The 22,646-nt window shown below is 34.4% G+C and overlaps 1 protein-coding gene across 1 annotated transcript; it reads left to right on the top strand.

Annotated features, from left to right (window-relative positions):
* The first annotated feature begins 7,202 nt into the window (after positions 1-7,202).
* Positions 7,203-22,161, top strand: LOC132279866 (uncharacterized). Its single transcript, XM_059781919.1, has 16 exons — positions 7,203-7,547; positions 8,494-8,882; positions 9,007-9,232; positions 9,340-9,585; positions 9,678-9,793; positions 10,541-10,639; positions 10,767-10,854; positions 11,412-11,644; positions 13,453-13,637; positions 13,853-14,052; positions 15,482-15,823; positions 15,920-16,021; positions 16,365-16,662; positions 18,659-18,807; positions 18,930-19,214; positions 21,787-22,161. The coding sequence occupies exons 2-16, from the start codon at positions 8,584-8,586 to the stop codon at positions 21,994-21,996; spliced, it is 3,078 nt and encodes a 1,025-aa protein (XP_059637902.1). The 5' UTR covers positions 7,203-7,547; positions 8,494-8,583; the 3' UTR covers positions 21,997-22,161.
* Positions 22,162-22,646: the final 485 nt, after the last annotated feature.

The raw sequence follows: 22,646 nt of genomic DNA, 5'->3' as shown, positions 1-22,646 counted from the left end.
GTCCACAAATAAAAATAAATAGTACTACCTCCGTCCAAAATGAATGTTCCTTTTAAAAAATTATGGCACAAAATTACGAGTCCAGTTGATTGTTTTTATTTATTGAAAAAATATTGAGTGCGCCCAATATATCGTAAACCTGATTTATTTAAATCGTATACATATATGTGTTATATACATACATTTCGAATGAGCCAATACATTGTGCACCCCGACACACTTAATATATATTCCTTACTTATATGGACAAAATATAATTAATCAAGATACCATGTTGCTACAAAAATCTTTCTTGTGATTTTGATAAAAATTAAATTATATTGTTCGAGTTTTAGGCTAAGTTTGTTTCAACGTAAACTATTTTTTTTGAAATTTTTTTTTTGAGGTAAAATATTCTTTTATTTTTACTTTGTCGATATTTGGCAAAGGTTTACGTCGAAATTCAAATCGAGTCCATCGAGCAAAGCATGTAAAATAACTTGTCGAAAAGTGATGGATAAGAGCATATCCAATGCCCTCTCAAATGATTTCTCAAACTCAAAATATAACAAGTGTATGAAAATAAGGCATTCCAATGACTTCTCAAAATATCCCTTATATTTTGAGATCGTCAAAAGTATTGTCAAATATAGCAGTTCTCAAATGGCCTCTCAAACTCAAAATATAACAAGTGAATCAAAGTAAGGCACTTAAGTGGGCTCTCAAAAGACCTTTCATATTTTAAAATTGTCAAAAGTTGCAAAAATGAAATAAGGCACTCCAATGAGCTCTCAAAACATGGAATGGTTATTGTGTCAAAAAATAGTATTTTAGATGAAATGCATATGGAGCAGAAATGCAAAAATATAACATTTTGATACCATAGTTCCAAACATAGATTTGACATGGAAATATAGCATTTTGCATTGGAGATGTTCTAAGTTGTTTTTGTTAAATTTTAATATATTTTTTTTCTTAAATATTTTACGACAACCAAACACCAAAAAAAATATAAAAATATATTTTCTGAAAAATATTTTACGTCCAAACAAACAGAGTTAATCAAAGATCTAATTTTAATGATACTTTGTTATCACCAATCAAGCTTTAAGTACCAAGTAATAGCAAACTTTTAATAATATGCTTAAGTTGATAATTAATTTTTTTAATTAAAAGCTTGCACTAAACTCCCATGTACTATTAAAAAGTATTAAAATACTCTCATTACTTTTTTTTTTTTTTTTTGCCTCTAATTACTCTAAATTTATAAAAGTTGCAAATTATTTACTCGAACATTGAAATTTTGGTGTTAAAGTTGTAACGTACAATGCACATGACAGATGGGCCGATTGTTTTCACGAAAATAACTTACTCATTTTATTCTTTATAATTGATTTTACAAATGACATGTCAATGATGTTTGTTGCATGCGTAAGGTTATTTTCATCAAAATACTCTGCCCATGCTTCACATGCAACCTTAGTACCGAAAATTCTAAAATCCGATAATTTGTAACTTTTGATAAATTAAGAGTGCTTAAAAAAAAAAAGAAAAAAAAAGGAGTAATTTGTAACCATTTTTTTTTTTTTTTTTTTTTTAGAATAAAGGGTTTAGTGCAATTTGGCTTTAATTAAATATTGAATTAAGTTTATGGTTTACTTTTTATTTAGGGTAAATTCCACATACCTCCCTTGAGATTTTTTAATATTTCACATAGACCCCACTACGTTTTATAATTTCACTTGCCACCTATGTTATTGACTTTTTTTTTCGTTTAATCCATGAAATGTTTGCTGTCATTTTAAGCATTAGAATGGCAAATTTTGACAAATGCGAGAGAATTTGTTAATAAATCAGATCCTCAGGCAAGTGAAATTATGAAAAATAGAGCGAGTCTGTGTAAAATTGTAACGATCCCAAAACTAATAACTTTTAAACACAAAAATAAAAAAATAAAAAAAATAAAAAAAATAAAAAAAATTGGCATGACCTCCCCTAAAAATAGGCCTACCATACCCTGTTTAAATTCATTTTTAACCTATCATGGCTCAAATTCCGAATTCACGGCAATAGTAGATGATAATACACAATCAAATTACCTCAATAATACTTTAAACTAGTATTACTCTCCCCATTCATCAATAAGGTTTACATGTTATCAAATTCACATCCAAAATATCATCAAATACCTTAATTACATTACATGACAAAGTTTTGCAAAATATACATGTACACCTTCACACTTTTAGTGCTTTGCAAAAATAATGGAAGATATACAAAAGACACAAAAGTGAGCTTCTAGTATCGCTCAAGCTTAAGGTGGGTTGTCGTCCACCGGTTCTTTTCCAAGAGCTGAAAAAAATGTATAAATAGTAGGGTGAGCTATATGCTCAGTAGGTGACACTTAAGATACAAATCTTGTATCCTTGTGAATTCAAGAAAAGCATAGGCCAATGGGAGATAGGGATCATACAACATAGGGGATCAAATACAACATACAAGTCAATTCCAAGTATAAACAATGCAATGCAATGAAATGCAATGCATGTCAATGACACTCCCCATTTTCATTCTCAAAACCATCACTTTCAAACGTTAATACAGCTCGCCCTTTGGTAACCCCGCCGCGACACGAGAGGAGGATTGGCTAGTGTCCTTGACCCTTGGTAACTCCGCGGCGTCATTATGGGGCCCAGCTAGCTCAACCACGCTAGGGCGACTCCCTAGTCCCCTCTAGGCTATATTAACCTCCGGCCCGTTGGTAACCCCGCAGCGACCGGGTTTCGCATAAAATCATTTCATCAAAAACACTTTCCCGAAATTTCCCCTTTTTGAAGTAAATCAATTATTTCCCTTTTCCTGCCCAATGTTAATGCATGAATACCTCAATGACATACACAAGTTCATCATTCCATACTTTATCCAATTTAAGCAACATGATATAATTCGCAAGAATAATCAAGAAAGTCATAACATGCTTATACATAACAAGTTCTAGCACAATGAACATATATAATCAAGTCCTAAACATGCTTCACATAGAACAATCAACAAATATAGTCACACAACTAACATATATGCATACATATCAACAATTCTCTAGATTTTAAACAACCAATCAAATTAAACAACAATTAGAGGCAATTAACTCACTAAGGTACAAGATTTCATGAATTAAGGGCCCCTACCTCAAGATTGCACCAAAACCGTAGAAAATGGGTCTCAAGATTCGAAATCCAAAGGGGCACAAAATCTAAAATTGCTTGTATGGATGTGTAGAACTTGACACGAGTTTCGTTTTGCCTCAAACGGCACCTCAATCCGACAAAAGGTGGAGGAGTAATCTAAGAATGAAGTTTGAGTTCAAAAAGAAAAAGAAAAATCAAGAAATAGAGACAGAAGGAAGGGCCAGGGGGAGAGAAGAAAAATGGAGACCAATTGTAGTCTCAAACCCTTTTTGGGTGTGGTTGTGGGTCCCACCAAAATTTTAATTTGTTTTCTCTTTTTCTTTTACTCAATATATATCACACAATACACATATACTTATACAGACATCACAAAAATATTGATAAATATCAAGGGAAGTAAGTGTAATTTACCCTTTTATTCACAAGTAATACACACTCATTTTATCCCTTAGCCAGAGGCAAACCACATTAGTAGTCAACCATGAGAGAAAAATTTAACTAGTCGGTTGTAGTGATAATATGGTACCAACAAATTATTAAATATTGACACGTAATGATAGGACTTACTAAAATAAAAATAAAGTACTTTTACTTGTTGATACAATTGGTTGATGACACAGAAAAGTAAGTATTAAAAGTGCAGGAAAATATGACACACGCCATATCCGACCATCTTTTTCTACCAGACATACATGATACAACCCACCTTGTCCATCAACATCCTCTTTACAAAACTGAGCAGATTAAACTGAATTCAAGGTTTGATTGACAATTTCCCAGAAGATATGTAATATATATATATTTCCAGATTCCTTCTTTGTTCATATTTCTCTCTCTTTTGTGTGTGTTTATAGTAATATTTCTAAGTTGGGCTCCCAAAAAGCAATGGTATCTGTACAATCACGGAGCTTTTAGATACTTGTAGTTAGTACCAACTACCAAGTGTTCAAGTACCAACAGAATGACAGATAGAGCTGATGGTGGTACAAGTTAACAAGAGAATTTTGCTTTTTTTACCCCTTTTAAGTGATGAGTTCAAAATAAAAAGTTTTGGGTCGTTTATAAATGCTAAAGAAGGAAAAAATTGCAATAAGGAGTAAAAACTTTCATATTGTTTTCATCTCCTATTCTTCTTGTCTATTCTAAAAATGGGGGAAAATTAAAGGAAATTTGTCCTATGATGAGACAAATAGCATTTATGTTAAATGTTTTAAGATTTGAATATGATTGTGTAATGTCTCGTTTCACCTCAAAATGAGTTAGAACTTGAAACCTAGTTGCAAGAAAGCCCATTGTTACCATTGCATGGCAGAATGTAATTGTGTTCTTCCACCCAAGTGGTGGGATTAAATACGCACAAATATATATATATATATATATATATATATTAATTTTTGAAATGTTTCTGCATTCTAAATTATGTAAAGTAAAAAACCCATTCCAGAAAAATGTTCTATTGAGTTCTAAGACATTTACCATATATGTTTCGGCTAATTAAAAATCGGTGGTGAAGTCAGAAATTTACGCACAAATATATATATATATATATATATATATATTAATTTTTGAAATGTTTCTGCATTCTAAATTATGTAAAGTAAAAAACCCATTCCAGAAAAATGTTCTATTGAGTTCTAAGACATTTACCATATATGTTTCGGCTAATTAAAAATCCGTGGTGAAGTCAGAAATTTACTTAAGTATTAATAACCTTTAACAATAATATCATAAAGAAATGTGAACCAAAATAATAAATAGAAAATTATTAATTGATAATATTTTCATGCCATACATTTATAACTTTTCTCCACAATGTTTCATATTTTGAAAACATTGAATAATAAGCAATCATTCATCTATTAATCTTTGTGCAATTGGTAAAATTAATGTCAATATTTTATATATATATATATACACATGTACAATCACTTACAAATCACTAATTTACGGTTCGTCGCAGGCTGATCCTTTATGACATGGCTAGGTTGGCCCAATTACTACATCTGAAAAACTATGGGGTGGCCCAGATCAACTCCGTAGATTCGAGAATAAGTTGGCCCAATTACTACGGGCGAAAAAGATGATGATGCTAGTGGCCCGATGTTTCTTTTTTATCTAAAACACGTCAGCCTAAAACATATTTCTTAAAGCACGCTTTACTTTCTTTCGTTAGGCATGGTTTCCTACACTCGTTTTTTTATTTTTTATTTATTTATTTTTAACTATCTAAAACTTATTTTAGGTAGTCTATCACAAGTTATTTTGTTGTTAGATGTTTAGATTTTCGACTTTATATAGATTTATAAATGTTTTTATACATTTTATACCTAATTAATTCCGGTCGCTTGCATAGTTTTATTGGGAAAAAAATAAAAATGCATAGACAATGGAAATATAAATTTTTTTTTTCAACACGTATTTGCGCTGTTGTCTACTGAAAGAAAGTCTAACCAATGATTGGTGATTATTGGTTCAAAACCACACGTAAAAGAGTTAAGTAAAGTTGATTTGATAGTAAGCAATCAAATTTTCTTCATATAGTTTACATTTTCTTCTCGCTAAAAAATGATTTCCTAAATTTGTTCTCACAATAAAAGTGGAATTTTTTTTCTAAGTGTTAAAAAGAAATTTCTATTAATTGAATTGATAGATATTTGTTGTTTTTTATTGCAAAAAAATACATTTACACATTTGACCCACTTCAGAAGATAAGAAAGTACTACTAAGCTACAGGGCTTAGTTACGTGAATGAATTAGATTGGAAGTATATATAATTGGACTTAGAACAAATTTAATATTTTTATTTTTTTATTTTAGTTAACCAGGATGTCCGGGTTAACACGAACCTTTAGGGCCCCTCAACAACTCGACTAATTTCCGAGAATTCGGAAGGGCACCTTCCTACTCAGGCCAGGTAAGTCACTGTATGGGCAGCGGAGGCTAGTCATAAAGAACACTCAACAGGACTCGACCCCCAGACCTTGGACTTGCTAAGCTTCAAAATCTAGTAAGTACACTGCTAGGCCATATCCGAAGTGTTTAGGGGTGAACAATACTATAATAATGAATTGCAATAAAAAATATAGAACAAAAAGTACAAGATAAAGACAATGATTAGGGGCGAACAAGGATCAAATCAAATTGGTTGGATTAAGCATTCCACCTAATCCAATTCCATCGTTACGGAAACTTTAGTTTATGAATTGGATTGGATTAGATTAAGTATTTACACTGGTCGAATCATATTCATTATACAAATGCTAGGCTATTCAATAATATATGATTCACAACAAATAATAATGAGGCTAGGCTATTCAGCCTTGTATGATATAAATGTTTAATCTATAATAAACAACAATAAGGTTGAAAGTACTCCACCTCTCGAACAATTTCAATAAGAAAAAAAAAAAAAAAAAAAAAAAAAAAACTAAAATAGTGCAATTATTTGGGCTCTGTATTGGTCAAACCCATCAATAAAATGTTTATGAAGATGAAATAGTGCAATTATTTGGGCTCTGTATTGGTCAAACCCATCGATAAAAATGTTTATGAAGATGAAATGAAGAGTAAAGTATGTTTTAAGAATTGTGAATGCAATGGCTTGTTCCTCTTTGTCTTAGGAGTCTGACAACGAATGGATTGTTCCTTTTTGTCTTAGGAGTCTAATTTTGGGCCTCCGTACCCACTAACTTATTATATAATCTAACATTCTTACTTTGAAAAAAAAAAAAAAAAAGGAGGTCTTTAGAGTTAAAAATTAGAAAAAATTAAATAAAATAGAAATAGTGTGTATAATATACGTATATATTTTTTATAAATTTAAATATTTCAAAAAATAAAAGAAAATATAATCAGTATGGATTGAATTGGATGGAATAATGGAATCAATTTTATGTATTCACGAATCAAGTAGAAGTCGGTTATGATGATAACAATGACAATGACATTGCCGTAGATTTCCTCTCCCTCCTTTTATTTGTGAAATCGATTTGCAAAAGACATCAGAAAAAGTGAAAGCAAAAATTGACTACCGGCAAAATAGGAAAGTGAGAAAAAGAACGTGTGTATAATAAAGAAAAAAACGAAGAGAGAAAAAACACCACAAAAAAAAAAAAAAAAAAAAAAAAAAACCGAAGAAAAAAAGGTACTGTAGGAGTTGTTTTGGATTTTGAAAATTCTGCCCTTTTCTTGTACACCAAACACTCGTTAAAGTACTGAAGAGGAAGTCATGGGAAGGTGGTGCGAATATGCCATTTTATGGTTCCTCGCAGACATTCTCAGATGCTAAGTCGGTTCCATATTCCCCCATTATATATATATATATACATATATATATACGTCGACGTACGCGTTCCCTTCACTTTACTTTTTCTCATTCAGGTACTTTCTATTTCTCTCTCTAATAATTTTCTTAGTCCTTCTCTTCCTCTCTTTAATTTGATTTTCTGTTCTTACAATTTTTGAATCCTTGTTGGTAGTTTATGTTCAATCGTTTGTTGTTTGATTCGAATTTAATTTATTGTTTTTGGGCTCTTCATTTCTTCTTCTTCTTTTTTTTTTTTAGATACAAATTTTCTTTTGTTCTGGTTTAACCGTTTAAACTTTACAGCAAACCCTAGTTCTGTTTAAATGAATCATGGGTTTTGTTTTTCCCTGTGTTTCCAGGCTATATAGCCCTAATTTGAACTGTTATTCGTACATTTCTATACATATATGTATTTATATCTTTATATAAACACACGCACGTGCGTGGAAATGTGGAATGGGGTGGAAATTTATATATTGTGGGATGTTGAAGATATTCATCTCATTTTTGAAATCAGTTTCGGTTTCACTTAATTTTTATGGGTGTTTTTGCTTAACCGCTTTATTTGGTTATAGGCTGTTATAATTGTTGGAAATTAGGTGCATTTTACAGAAATATAGTAGTTGCAGTAATACTAGGCATGAGGTCTGCTTAACAGTTGGTCAGAACCTTTTTAGTTATTTATTTATTGAGGTTTTTTGGTTCGTGGCATTGCTTGATAGAAACAATCAGCAATAATTATACTCGAAATGTTCTTATAACATAAAGTTGCTAACTTTAGAAACCAGTTGATCAGAATATTAATCCACCAAACCTTCCTCTTATTCTTCTTCTTCTTTTTGATTGAATTAGGATGAATTTATTTATTTTAGTAGAGTTTGATGAGTGTTATCTTCTTGTTTACCCTAATATGATTAGTTACTTGCATTTTTTTTTTGTTTTTGTTATATATAGACTACAAAGCAATGAAGTAATTTCGGAAGTACTAATTTTTTTTTAAAAAAAAAAATTCTTATGAAGGTTTCAAGTACCGGTCTTTCTGGTGGATTTGGTGCTTCCAAAGTGGATATTATTTTCAAGAACTTGAATTAAAGTGAAAAAGGGGAATTGATGGGCTCCGAACGGCAATCTGTTGGTTTACTAGATACCCTGAACATGGAGAGGGTCAGGACCATTTTTACCCATACGTATCCTTACCCACACGAGCATTCACGTCATGCTATTATTGCTGTTTTTGTGGGCTGCCTATTTTTTATCTCATCAGATAACATGCACACTCTCATTCAGAAGTTAGACAACAACATCAAATGGTGGTCAATGTATGGTTGTTTGCTCGGTTTCTTCTATTTCTTTTCATCTCCATTTATAGGGAAGACAATTAAACCAAGCTATTCGAATTTCAGTCGGTGGTAAGTTTTTGCTGTCTTCTGTTTCATCCACAATCCATGTGTGGGCATAGACTTGTATTATTTATAGCACGAAGAGTTAATTAGATTGAGTTGATGGTAAATTTTGGCAGTTTTTCTTTTACAGGTATATAGCTTGGATTTTAGTAGCAGCCCTCTATCATCTTCCCAGTTTTCAATCAATGGGAGTGGATATGAGAATGAATCTATCTTTGTTCTTGACAATATTCGTATCATCTGTTTTGTTTCTTCTTGTTTTCCATGTCATATTCATTGGCCTCTGGTATATTGGACTGGTTGCTCGTGTGGCTGGAAAGAGGCCTGCTATCCTGACCATTCTTCAAAATTGCGCTGTAAGTCATGTAGACACATATTGTGCTAAAACAATGTTATTGGTTTTTAGGTCTTAGCTTTTCATGTAAACTATGATTTTGGTTTGATGTCCTCATGATTCATGTAGGTTTTAAGTATTGCCTGCTGTGTATTTTATAGCCACTGCGGCAACCGTGCTATTTTGAGAGAAAAACCTTTTGAACGAAGAAATTCTGGTTGGTTTTCTTTTTGGAACAAACAAGAGCGTAACACATGGCTTGCGAAATTCCTCCGCATGCATGAGTTGAAAGATCAGGTCTGCTCATCTTGGTTTGCTCCAGTTGGGTCCGCCAGTGATTATCCGCTTTTGTCTAAGTGGGTTATTTATGGAGAGGTATGGTTTCTAGGCATATATTTCATCAAATTTTCCTGCACACGCTGTGGGGGTCTTCTGTTATTACCTCTTTTCCGTTTTCTTCCTTCCAGTTAGCTTGCAGTGGCTCATGTCCGGGATCATCAGACGAAATTTCTCCCATATATTCATTGTGGGCCACATTTATTGGTCTGTACATTGCCAATTATGTGGTGGAAAGATCAACGGGGTGAGTGTCAAGTTGTGACTTGATCTTTTTATGTGTATAATATTATTTTCTCAAAAGGAGCAATGTCTTAATGAAGCTTCTTGCCTAGTTGAGATCTCTATGGCTGTTTGTCAAGCTTATGTTGGTTTTGGCAGGGACTTTATAACGTGTAATTACATTCTGTTGTGCTCGTTTTATTTTTATTTGTGTGTCTTGTTTATTGCCACTGGGGCCGAGAGGGGGGTGGGGGTGGGAGTTTGTGGCTTATGTTAAGTTGATGTTTTGATCATTTATTTGTGGCATTGTGCCATTGTCCAGTTGATGAACTGTCAACTGCATGCTTCATTACGTGTTAGTGATGAGTGGTGGATTGAGTATTTCTTACTTCTTGATTACACAGTGAGGATAAAGAAAAAGGTTTGCCTTTCTGATGGTTTTGTTTGTTTTAACCTATTTCCAACTTTTAGATTAATGCTGTTATAGTTGTTTATTTTTTAGATGGTAGAGACAGTATCCTTTCCCTACAATTTTGGCAGAGGGAAAGAAGTAGAATACCATGTCAAGTGTCTATAGTCTCATATTTTTGCTGCTGTAGAACTTATCCTAAGACAGTATCCAGGTGCCCCAATTGTGGTGGCACGGGAAAGAAGTTTGGATGCTGTGACAAGTGTTAAGTGTGCTCATGATTTCAAACAATTAAAGCCCATATCATAGTAATTTATTCAGCAATCAGCATCCCTTACTTCATTTATATTTGACAATTGACAGATGGGCTCTTACTCACCCTTTATCAGTCAAAGAATTTGAGAAGTTGAAGAAAAAGCAAATGAAGCCTGATTTCTTGGATATGGTTCCTTGGTATTCAGGGTATATATTATTTATTTCTTCACGCCTGTCAATTTTTTTGAAGTGGTGTGAGGTGGGTCCTGGGAAAGGGGAAATGAGTGAAAAGCTTTTTATTTTTAGTAGCGTTGCTAATGACCATCTGTTGCAGGACATCAGCTGATTTATTTAAGACGGTTTTCGACCTCTTGGTGTCTGTAACTGTATTTGTTGGACGCTTTGATATGCGTATGATGCAGGTATATTTTTTTGTTATTCCATATTATTATGTGGCCTCCTGTTCTTCTGCTGTATGTTTTTATTCTTTCAGCAATGTCCATAATCTCTCTCTCTCTCTCTCTCTCTCTCTGAATATTGTCTTGGAACTTAGCAAGATCTTTTGTGAGTCACGGAGATTGCAAGAACTGTAATTCTTTTGAAGGATTTGGGATCTTTCTTCTTGATAGGATTAACTGAGTGTTATATGAACAATAAGCTCTTTTTTAGCACAGCTTTTCACAGGACCATGATAATTACAGGTTTCTATATTATTAGCTATGACTATTTATCAAAAAAAAAAAAAAAAAAAATTAGCTATGAGTAGTTTTCATTTTTTCAACAGCCCAGTTATAACTTTACTGTGCCCACCGAAGTATGTCCATTTTTTTTCCGCACAAACTTTTAGTATGTTTCTATTCTTAATATTTCTATTTTGTTTTTATAGCGGGTTTACAGTCTATTCATATAACTTCATTGATCAAATCTCGTATATATATGAACGATTTCTGGTCATTGTCTCTCATTCACATGTCATCAGGCGGCAATGAGTAGGGTTCAAGATGGAGCTCAACAGGAGGATTTTCTGTATGATCATTTCAGTGAAAAGGATGATCTGTGGTTTGACTTCATGGCAGATACTGGAGATGGTGGAAACTCCTCATATTCTGTGGCACGGCTACTTGCTCAACCTTTTATCCGGCTTCGCAGTGATGATGATGCTGTGTGTACCCTGCCACGTGGAGACCTACTCCTTATTGGGGGTGATCTTGCGTAAGTTTGACCATTTTCCTATATATTATTTACATTTATGATCCATAGATTGTTGAATTAGATTACATATTAACTGTCATCTGCTGATTGGTCTTTCAGCTATAACATTAATAGGCTCTTCTGTACATAGTCTTATCAAGGATCAGATTTTTTTAGTTCGTTGATGATTGTGATGTGTATGGACTAGAGATACTTTTATTCTTGACCTTTCCTTTTGGTGTGTATGAAGCATCTGGAAGGAAAAATGACATGCAATCTACTAGGATGATTTTAATGGCCTACCAGGGGCACACTTCCTTCGGTAGTATAATTATTGTTTCTGTTGTCATTATAAACTACTTCGTTGTTCTTGTTGTGGTGGTGTTGAACTCTTTCAACTACAAATCTGAAGTCATGTAAGAATGGGATTGTCAAGTCCTCCTTTTGAATATAAAAGGGCACTTATTCTTTACTTTTGATTTGCTATTTCAAGATTTTCATTGATGAATAGCCGCGTATTAAGTGCGCCATACTCTAAGAATATAATTTTTTTATTTTTTTATTTTTTAACAAGGTAGTTACTTTAATGATGGGCAATGAGGTATATTTGATTTGGGACCTTATGGTGAAATTCAGATGGGGAATTGGATTATTAATCTTTATTTACAAATTCTTTCCTGGAGGGTGTAGTGCACTTTGAGTGCTGGATCTGGAAAGTCTCCCTAAATACAATGTTTGATTGGGATTTAGAAATTTTAAAGAGAAATGTGCCATTTACAAACCATTTTTAAAGATATTTGATGAAAGCTACGGCCTAGGGGAGCAGATGGATAGTGACACCAACCTAGGGAGGCAAGTTGGGCGGGTTAAGGGGTCAACCTGAGCTGAACCCTAGGTACAAAACCCTTGATCGAAGCTTGGCCCAGCCAGAGTACCAGTCTAGCACTCAAAATGGTGTGTATTGGGTGATTATGGGATTAGTAAATGGGTGTAGGGAACTCCATAAGTGACTAGTTCATTTGTGTGGATTAATAAATGCGGGTACCATGTGGAGGGGTGGGTTCCCATTGCGAGGGCGTTTATAGTTATCTCATGCTTGTTATATTTGTTTATATAGTTATACTAGTATAACTGACTGGAAGTGTTCGTCCAGTAGTTCTCGTAGTTGCAATAATCATTTTTTTAAAAATCAAGATTGGGTTAAAATTTACTGTATTTTTCTACAAGATCGAAAAGAATGCATGTGCTAACTCTTTCTTTCTGAGATGCCCAAGATAAAAAGACCAAGAGAAAGAATCGATGAGGAATCTGTAACATAAAATCAATGGGTGCTGGAGCTGCTTTTGCAAGGGTCTGGCCGGGGAAGCCTATGATGGGCACATAGATGTGTTCTGTCCTAATTTGGGTGTGTATTGAGTGACCTTGGGTTAATAAATGGGCGTGGGGAAACCCCAAAGGCAACTAGTCTTTCTAGATGTGGACCCAATTGTGGCATTTGGTTGACCAAAACAGGATAACACTGGATGATTTTGATAATAGTCACTTCGTGCAAAATAATACAAAAAGTTAGGCTCGTCTCTAGTTTTTTTTTTTTCCCCACTCTTTTCACCTTGCAAAAGTAGGTCCAATGCCAAGTAACGCCTTTCTTTTATGATAAGTGAATGGAATCACGTGTTGATGTCTTGTTGTTTGTAAGCACTTACCGTTTTCAAATATTCAGTTCTCATGGCTTACTACATGAGAGGTTGATACTCTAGTGGTTGGTTTAACTAAAAAAGTCGTTTATATATATATATATATATATATACTAATTTATGGTTTTCTTGTAGATATCCTAATCCATCGGCATTTACATATGAAACGCGCCTCTTTCGTCCTTTTGAAAATGCTCTCCAGCCTCCGGCATGGTATAAAGATGACCATGTAGCCATAAACAAGCCAGAATTACCTTGTGGGATGTCTGAGCTGAAGCAGTATGATGGACCCCAGTGTTTTGTTATCCCTGGAAACCATGGTTGGTCTTAGTTCGTAATCTGCTCTTCCTCATAATTTATTATTTTACATGATCAGTGAATAGTTTGTTATTATACTCAGTTATACTCGAGGGCTTTGACCAGCAAAATTCTCTGAACCAGTAGCACCTTTTTGTTTTTAAATTTGGTTTCTTTTAGTTTTTAGCTGTTTAAGTATTGATTGATATAATTATATAGCTCTTTTTTGATTTTACAGATTGGTTTGATGGGCTTCAAACCTTTATGAGGTACATTTGTCATAAGAGCTGGTTAGGTGGATGGCTTATGCCTCAGAAGAAAAGCTACTATGCCTTGCAATTACCTAAAAGGTGGTGGGTATTTGGTTTCGATCTAGCTCTACATTGTGATATTGATGTATACCAATTCAAATTCTTCTCAGAATTAATACAAGAAAAGGTATCTTCTCTCTACTGGCATGGTTTTACACATGTCATTTGTTGCCATTCGGTTTTTAGGATTACCATAAATAGTAGTAGTACAACAGTGGATGAAATTGGAGTGCGTCTCCATGTTCAGTGACATAATATGCTACATAATTATACGTGTTATTTCTTTTATAATCCTGTGTCTGTTAATTATAGCAGAAGCTTATTCAGGGAATTTTTATTTTTATTTTATAGCAGAAGCTTCTGAATCCTACAGTTGTTAATGGGGCAAACAGAAGTGCATTTTGCTTGTGAAATGTAAATGAGAAAAATGATAAATCATGGTTCTTTCCTTGTTGGAGTTTGCCGAATCAGTGCTATTGTTCTCTCCTAAATTTTATTTTACTTACCAAAAAGACAAATTCTTTTGTTGCCTACGATCATATACCTGAGCCTTATTTATGCGTGCAATATTCTGGCCTTTAGTATTACATGATGGAAATTAACACTTCTAAATCTTGCTTTCCGGACCATAATAATCAAAATTATTTAATTTTTGATGCAACAGAAATTGTTGATCTGTTGGGTCAAAAGTTCATTTTTCTTCAATAATTTATATTAGCTTGTGTAGAGGTGAAGAATTTTGATTTATTCTGCTTGATAAAAATAGAATTGGAAAATATTTCATTGTTAAATTTTCAACTTTCTTTCGTTTTTGGATGGTTACTTAAAAGTATTTGGTTGTCACTGGTTTATGGTTATAGTAGTTATGATTGGTGGTTTCAGGAGTCAGTCATGGCCTTGAATCTCCATAGGGTTACTATTAATTAGGTAGGATGATCTTTTGAAGGCTTCATCTTATTTAGGATGTATTGACCACAGTCTGAACAGTGAGAGTAGAACTCTTGATTGGTTATCATTTTTTAGTTTCCTTCTTGGTTTGAGGGTTCCTAGTGCCTAGTGGCGTCTCTGTGACATAACTCTATCCCTCCACTTGACTGGTGTTGTCATTGATATTTTTGCACACGACCAAACTATTTTACTCAAGTTTCTCTCATCTGGTCTGGAAGTTAAAATAATTTTGCCTAGTAAACTATTCACTTCTTAATCTACTGTGAAAATATTTCATTAGGTTTACAAAATCTGTGAATACTTGGAAGATCATGCTAATTGCAGAATACCTGGGTTGTGGATATATCTTTCATATTTTTTATACCTTGCATGTATATGACTCTTTGTTGAGCCAATATTTAAAAAATAAATTCTTAAGTCATTTTATCTTAAAAAATATGAAATCTGCGAATACCACATTGTTCTCATTCCAGACCATGGTGCAACTTTTAATATATTGAGTTAGTGAATCATGTTCTATCATTCAAGAGCTAGTTTCAATTACCTTCCCTTTCCGTGGTCCTCTTTTTTACTTTTTGGATACAATATTAAGTAGAAGTTCTTTCTAGGTTGGAGATGATGATTCTGTGATCATTGTGACACACGAACCAAATTGGCTTCTTGATTGGTACTGGAATGACACAACAGGGAAGAACATATCATATCTGATACGTGACTGTTTGAAAGGGAGGTGTAAACTTCGAGTAGCCGGGGACTTGCATCATTACATGCGTCATTCATACGTTCCGCCAGATACGCCGGATAAGCCAGTTTATGTGCAACATTTACTTGTTAATGGTTGTGGTGGAGCTTTTTTGCATCCCACCCATGTCTTCAGTAATTTCAACAAATTATATGGAACCTCCTATGAAAACAAAGCTGCTTATCCTTCCGTTGAGGATTCAAGCAGGGTAATGATCCTAAATCTTCTTTATATTACTAAGTTCACTGCTTTTCACCATTTTCCTTGTCATTGATGCTTTAGCATGTTGATATTTTTAATGCAGATTGCTCTGGGCAATATATTGAAGTTCCGAAAGAAAAATTGGCAGTTTGATTTTATTGGTGGCATTATATACTTCGTATTAGTTTTTTCTATGTTTCCACTGGTGAGTTTCATGTTGATCTTTTATCGTTGATACTCTTACAGTCATCCTCATTCATGGCAGCCAAACTTCAGATATTGTTAGTTTGATGCCTGAGTTGGGATGTTTCTAATTCCCCTTTTATTAGACTAGACACTCTTTCCGCCTTACCTAAAAAGATACTTTTTCACCTAACCCAGGCATATCTTAGATTAACTGTTGTTTTGGCTGCTTTGCTGGATTAAATTTCTCTTCTTTTGTTCATACATGTTACCTAGAAAGTATATACGAACTTAATATTTCTGAAAGAGATGGCTGATTATTTTCCTTTTTCCTTTTTTTTTTTTTTTTTTTTTAAAAAATCTAGTGTAAGCTAGATCATATATTGCAGGATGATACATTCTCTGGTCACTTGGGGAGCTTCTTTAGCACAGTGTGGGATGCTTTTATGTATATGTTGGGACACTCGTATGTATCTTTAGCAGGTGCTTTGTCCTTGTTTATAGCAGCATTCTCATTTGTCCCCTCCAAAGTATCTCGAAAAAGAAGGGTGGTGATCGGGATTCTTCATGTTTCTGCCCACCTGGCTGCAGCTCTAATTCTAATGTTGCTGCTGGAACTGGGTGTTGAGACATGTATTCGGCATAAACTGCTGGCAACTTCAGGTGTGTTTCTATGTTCTGTTTGAGATCACAAAAGCTTGGTGATATGTGCATTTCTGATACAAACATGGTTTTGTATTTAATCCATGCTCTCACCTGCTGTTTTTTATTTTATTTTATATTTTGGTCTTTCCTGATCTCCAGTTATCCATGCATGGTTATGTTATGAGTAAATGCAAACTTCTGGTGGTGTAGGCATAAATATATATTTTAGACCTCAAGCGTGGACACTATCATAGTTAGAGAAGCAGTTGAGAAGAGGGTTGTTGATATATTTGAATTACCAATGATTAAATTTATGGAGATTGACAGGGTCCTGATATGATATGGAACTAATTATCAGCTTGATTAATATATCATTGGGTCCTTCACCGCCAATGCGGATGGAGTGCATAATATTTTTATTTTTTTATTTTTCCCTTTCAAGTGTGGAGGTTTTAGACAATTTCATATTATGAGAATTTAAATTGTTTTTCCAGGATATGTGATAGATGAACTGTTTCCATCTTTAAAAAAATGTGGCCATGCCTTTGATTTGGTCCTTCCCATGGAATTCTGATATCCTTGAGTAGAAGAATGCTGGCCAACGATCTTAAGAACATTTCAAGTCTGCAGTGTAAAGTTATAATTTTTCAAAGAGAACTCAAAAAAGTTTACTTGTGCACAGTAAGCATACATTAGGGTATATAACTTACCAAACTTAAATCTATCATAGCGCAAGTTTTTTGTAAGCCACAGTTGGGAAACAATTTCAAATAATTGAGTGTGTTTTCAATAAAAATTTGATGATTATTTTCTGAATATTCTGAAGGGAGAGGATATTTTTTGTCAGGATCCACCACCACACTGTCAACAATATTGTCCGCTTTGGGTTCCCTCTCACAGCTTTAGAATGTGTTGCCTCGTATATTCTTAGCAACTCCTGCCTTGTGATGTGGATCCCGTCCACAAGTGTTCGCGACGCTATCACACACGTGACCTCACATGTGTGGCTCAAGTTGCCGGAGTGTGGTGAACACTGTGGACATGACTCACATTGCTTAGGAAAGCAGAAGTTGCTGAGAAAATAAATGGGGATTGCACACCATATGTTAAAAATGTGTTTTAAAGTGGTGAGGGGGATCCAAAGCAAACAATATTGTTGACTATGGTGGTCGGCTGTGACATATAGTATCAGAGGAAATCCCTAACCAAAAGTGTGTGGCAATCCCTCCAAAAGTTGGGCTGACTTGAGCTGTGCAGGTGGGCCAACATTTTGAGCTGCGCACGTGAGGACATGTGTGCGGGGGCATGGTGGACACCTGTGGACAGGATCTCATATCGCTTGTGGAGGCAGAAGTTGTTGATACTAACACAATATTTGTTAAAAGTGCATTTTAAAAGCTGTGAGGGGAGCCTAAAAGGGACAATATTGTTCACTGTGGCGGCGGGTCTTGACATTTTTGGTGAAAATTAGACCTCTCTCTCTATCTCTCTCTCACAGTTAAGGTTATATAAATCCTATAAAAACCAGAGGATACATTGGTAAATATTGCGAATGAGAGTATTTTTCTCTTGTGAAAGTAGATCCAAACACTCTTTCGGTTTTAGGGGTATATAGGGCTTGTTTGGTTTAATTTTCTGAAAGCAGTTCTCAATAATTCAGAAAACTATTTTCAGAGAACTATATAAGACTGTTCTTTGAGAATAACCTTTAACTGAGTTTTCAGTTGACAGTTTAAGAAACTATCAGCCAAACAAATTTTTATACTGTTTTCTAATTTTTAGTTCTCTGCAGACAGATTGCATTTCTCAGAAAACTAAACCAAACAGATCCATAGTTTTATAATTTTAAGAGTTTGTCTGTCCTAATATTGTGATTTGATAGTACAGATTTTGAAGACATGTAAGTTAATCTTGTGACATCAATACTGATAATATGGCTCTCTTATTCATATTTAGGAATTTGTTAACTGATATGGATATTACATAAGTTGATTAATTGAAAATTTAATTTCAGGTTATCACACTTTATATGAATGGTATCGATCAGTGGAGAGTGAGCATTTTCCTGATCCAACTGGCCTTAGGGCTCGTATAGAGAAATGGACATTTGGCCTTTATCCAGCATGCATAAAGTATCTCATGTCTGCATTTGATGTTCCAGAGGTGAGAATTCTCTCCTTATTTGGGGAAATGCAATGTTTTTTTTTTTTTTTTTTTTCCCTTCTCGTATTTTTATTTTTCTTAATCTTTTCTGCTATACTGAATTCATTGGGAGCAATCAATAGGTCATGGCTGTCACCAGGACTAATATTTGCAAGAATGGGATGGAATCGCTCTCTCGAGGGACTGCAGTTATATACTATGCTTCTGTTTTCCTTTATTTCTGGGTCTTCTCAACTCCTGTGGTTTCTTTGGTGTTTGGAAGCTATTTGTACATCTCAATCAACTGGCTCCACTTACACTTTGATGAAGCATTTTCCTCACTTCGTATAGCTAATTACAAGGCATTCACACGTTTCCATATCAACCGTGATGGCGATCTTGAAGTTTTTACCCTTGCAGTTGATAAGGTAAGTGGGTCACTGTGGTGGTTTGATTCTTGGAAAGCATTTAAAATTGAATGAGGGTTCACCTTATCCCAATCTGCACTTCCTTTTGGATCCTGCTTGAAGTTTGATAATGAGGAACCAAGTTTTTTATAATTTTTTTTCATCATGTTGGTGGAAGCATTGTTTTTAAAAGCTCAAAGGCACACTAAGGTGCCAAAGTCTGGAGCCTAAGCGCGTGATGCAAAGCAAGGCAAGAGCTTAATTGAAGCAAGGCCTGGTTGATAAAAATGAATATGAAATATAATTAAAGAAAAATAAAATAAAATATGCATCACAAACTAATCAGGATCAAAACAAAGGAATTTTTCAACATATAAATTAAATGGATAAACTAAAATGTCTTTTAGTTTGCATATGAATTCAATTAATCGATTTACATTCAAAATAAGTCAAATATGCAACACAACTAACCAACAAATTTTTAAAAATAAAATTTTGACATATAAACTTAGAGGATCAAGTACATCAATGCATATAAATCTTTTAAATATGCATATGCATTAAGTAAATCAAATACCCATTGAGACACTCAACAGTAACAATAATCACATATATATTATTATCATAAAAATTCAAAATCATTATACACAATTATTGTATCAAACATTAGACACAATTCATGTAAGTAGTCAGCCATAAGCTCACGAGTTCCATCAAATATACAATAAAATTAAATAATATGATATTACCATCATCTGACGTAGAGTATGTAAATTCATAGTCATTCAAGACAAGGAAATAAAATGATATAAATGAATGATCAAAAAGTAAGAGGCATGCTCTATTTGAGCCTATAGTGTGCTAAAAAGCACGAGCTTGAGGGCTTTACATGAGTCTGACTGAAAGGGCCTGCCATGTGATAGGTTCAGGCACTCCAGCTGAGCCTTGCCTGCTATTTTTTTGTCCTAAGAACGCCTTAAACGCCTATGGGCGGAAGGTTATTGTTAGATAAGTGTAGTGTCGTCAGAGGTGTGCCCGGGCGCGCCTAGGCTTTAGTCTTATACAGGCACAACACTTGCGCCTGTTGTGTGCCCAGGCGCGCCTTGGACAAAACTTTCCCCTTTAATATGGAAAATGAATGCTTTAATAGTAATTTAATTTTTTCAGTTGTGCGCTTAGTTTCACTCAGGTGCGCGCCTTGTGCTAGGCTCCAAAGGATCTCTAGCGCCTTAGTGCACTTTGGGCCTTTGATAACACTGTATAAGTGTATGGAGCCTAAGAGCTGCCCTTTTCATTTTTCATCTTTTTTTCCCATTGCAATAAAGTTAATATTAATCTATGAATGGTATGATGTGCATATATTACAAGCGTAAACTGGTTATTTTTTCTTATCATTAAATTTTGCAATGTTATTGCTGTTGAGGTGTTCCATAGTGACATCATCATAATGGTCCTAAAGAAAACCATGGCATCAGCAATATCAGTTTATCATATGATCTGAGGGTAGAAACCAATACTTTTGTAAAGAGGCTATCACAAGATCTCGGAAGGAGCCTGTTGCAATTGTACTTTGCAGTTTACTGTTCCTTCAACTGTTAAAACAGCTACTGTATGACTTCCCTGCTTGGAGAAATGGTATAGCAACAAGAGCGAAAAACTTGTAGGAAATATAGGTGACTTGACATGGGTGGTGTCGGAGATGACATTTAAGACGGGAGTGTGGCAGATTGAGAATCACATTGAAATAATGTTTGAGCATGTCTGATATGCTTGCTCAAGAGAGGGTAGCACGTGTGATTTTTGCCTGTGATCACACTATGAGAACCATAAGGGGAGAGTGGGGATGTTTTACTTTAATTATTTGATATAGTATAGTAGAAGGTAGCATGTGATTGCACTATGAAACCCTTCAGTGGAGTGGTGAGATGTGGGAGAGAAATGAATTGCTTTCATCTAGGTAGGGAGGAAGGTTTTACTATTATCTTTCAAGTATGGTAGAAGGTAGCACACATGATTGCACAGTGAGAACCAAAAGTGGAGTGGAGAGATGTGGGAAAGAAATTAATTGCTTTCAGCTACTTTTATGTGAAGCTTTCCTTTTCTTCCCTTAACTACCCTCTGTGCCCTTTATTTATTCTTAGTTGACTTTAGAGGAATGGGGATAATCTGGAAATTTTATACCTACCAAAAAAAAAAAAAAAATGCACATTTTATAATTGAGAGACCATCAGACGAAGCAGGAGACAAAAAGGGCTTTTGGCTCAATGTATGGTATCTATTTTAATGCAAAGCATGTTTTCCTTGAATTTTCTGTGTCACCCGGCTTACTCCAAAAATCAGGTATCTATTTTTTTTTTTTTTAATTTTTCTTTTCTTTGGCCCATGGAAAGGCACATGGTTGTTATTTGAATTTGGGTTTTGACTCTTTTGACAGCTATTAGTGTTCCAGTTATCTAGTCTTCTTTGGTTTTGTAACTACTCCTGTCAAAAACTCTTGTTTAGCTACTAAAAATGTTTAGAACTAACTGTTTGCTCTCGAGGAGGCATGCAGTTGCAGAGACTTTTTCTTAATATTGATGGTTTGCTCGCACAGGTTCCAAAGGAATGGAAGCTGGATCCTAAATGGGATGGAGAGTTAAGGCAGCCACAGCAGTTGAGCCATCTCAGAAGGTATCCTAGCAAATGGAGGGCAGTTTCCTCTCAGCAGGATCCATTAAGTACTGTTCGGATTGTTGACCAATTTGTTATTCAACAAACAGAGAAACCTAACCCGGGAGCCATGAATGGGTCAGCAGCTCATTGATCTAGCATTCGGTTCCTTGGTAATATTGTAACTTTAACATTCTTTAGGTAGTAATTCAAAGAAAAAAAAAATTAGATTAGAAAAAATGTGTAGATGTACTCCAGTGTGATCAAGGAAGAAAAATATAAATTCAGTGGATATATTGATCATGATTATTCTTTTCTATGTCTTGTTGCTCATGGTATAACTTCCAGCTCAGTTGATTGGTTCTACGTAGCATATAGGTGCATTCACTCGACATATTTGGATGGTTGTAGGCTTGTAGTGGGTAAGATACTGTGATAGTGATTAGGTGGTAATGATCGTTGAAACAGGGTTCCTGTCTGTTAAATATTTATTTTGTTCTGTTCAGAAGCTGAATAAATGAGTTTTTGGGACATTATGTTTAGAGTATAGGGCAAATTTTTTTTTTTGGATGATAAAATAGATCAAAGCAGGGATGTTTTATAAAGTTTTGGGTCAAAAGTCATTTGTTGAGGTGTACAAGTTTTGGGTCAAAAGTCGTGTGTTGAGGTGTTCAAGGTAGTGCATAATGGTCTGTTGATTCCAATGCATTAATTCCATGCAAGTATTGTGAGATCATATAATGTCACAGCAGTTGTGTGTGTGTGTGTGTGTGTGTGTGTAGACACACACTCACAACACTAAGA

The sequence above is a fragment of the Cornus florida genome, unplaced genomic scaffold (genome assembly GCF_030987335.1).
Source record: "Cornus florida cultivar Cherokee Brave unplaced genomic scaffold, ASM3098733v1 CherokeeBrave_3.0.0_Hap2_Chr10, whole genome shotgun sequence".
NCBI lineage: Eukaryota > Viridiplantae > Streptophyta > Magnoliopsida > Cornales > Cornaceae > Cornus > Cornus florida.
This window is presented reverse-complemented; position numbering and strand designations above follow the sequence as displayed.

Bases quoted from the DNA above. Each gene is read 5' to 3' on its own strand.
- LOC132279866 (XM_059781919.1), top strand. From the start codon at position 8,584: ATGGGCTCCGAACGGCAATCTGTTGGTTTACTAGATACCCTGAACATG. The intron at 9,794-10,540 runs GTGAGTGTCAAG...GACAATTGACAG, and splicing joins GTGGTGGAAAGATCAACGGG to ATGGGCTCTTACTCACCCTT. The intron at 19,215-21,786 runs GTAAGTGGGTCA...TTGCTCGCACAG, and splicing joins TTACCCTTGCAGTTGATAAG to GTTCCAAAGGAATGGAAGCT.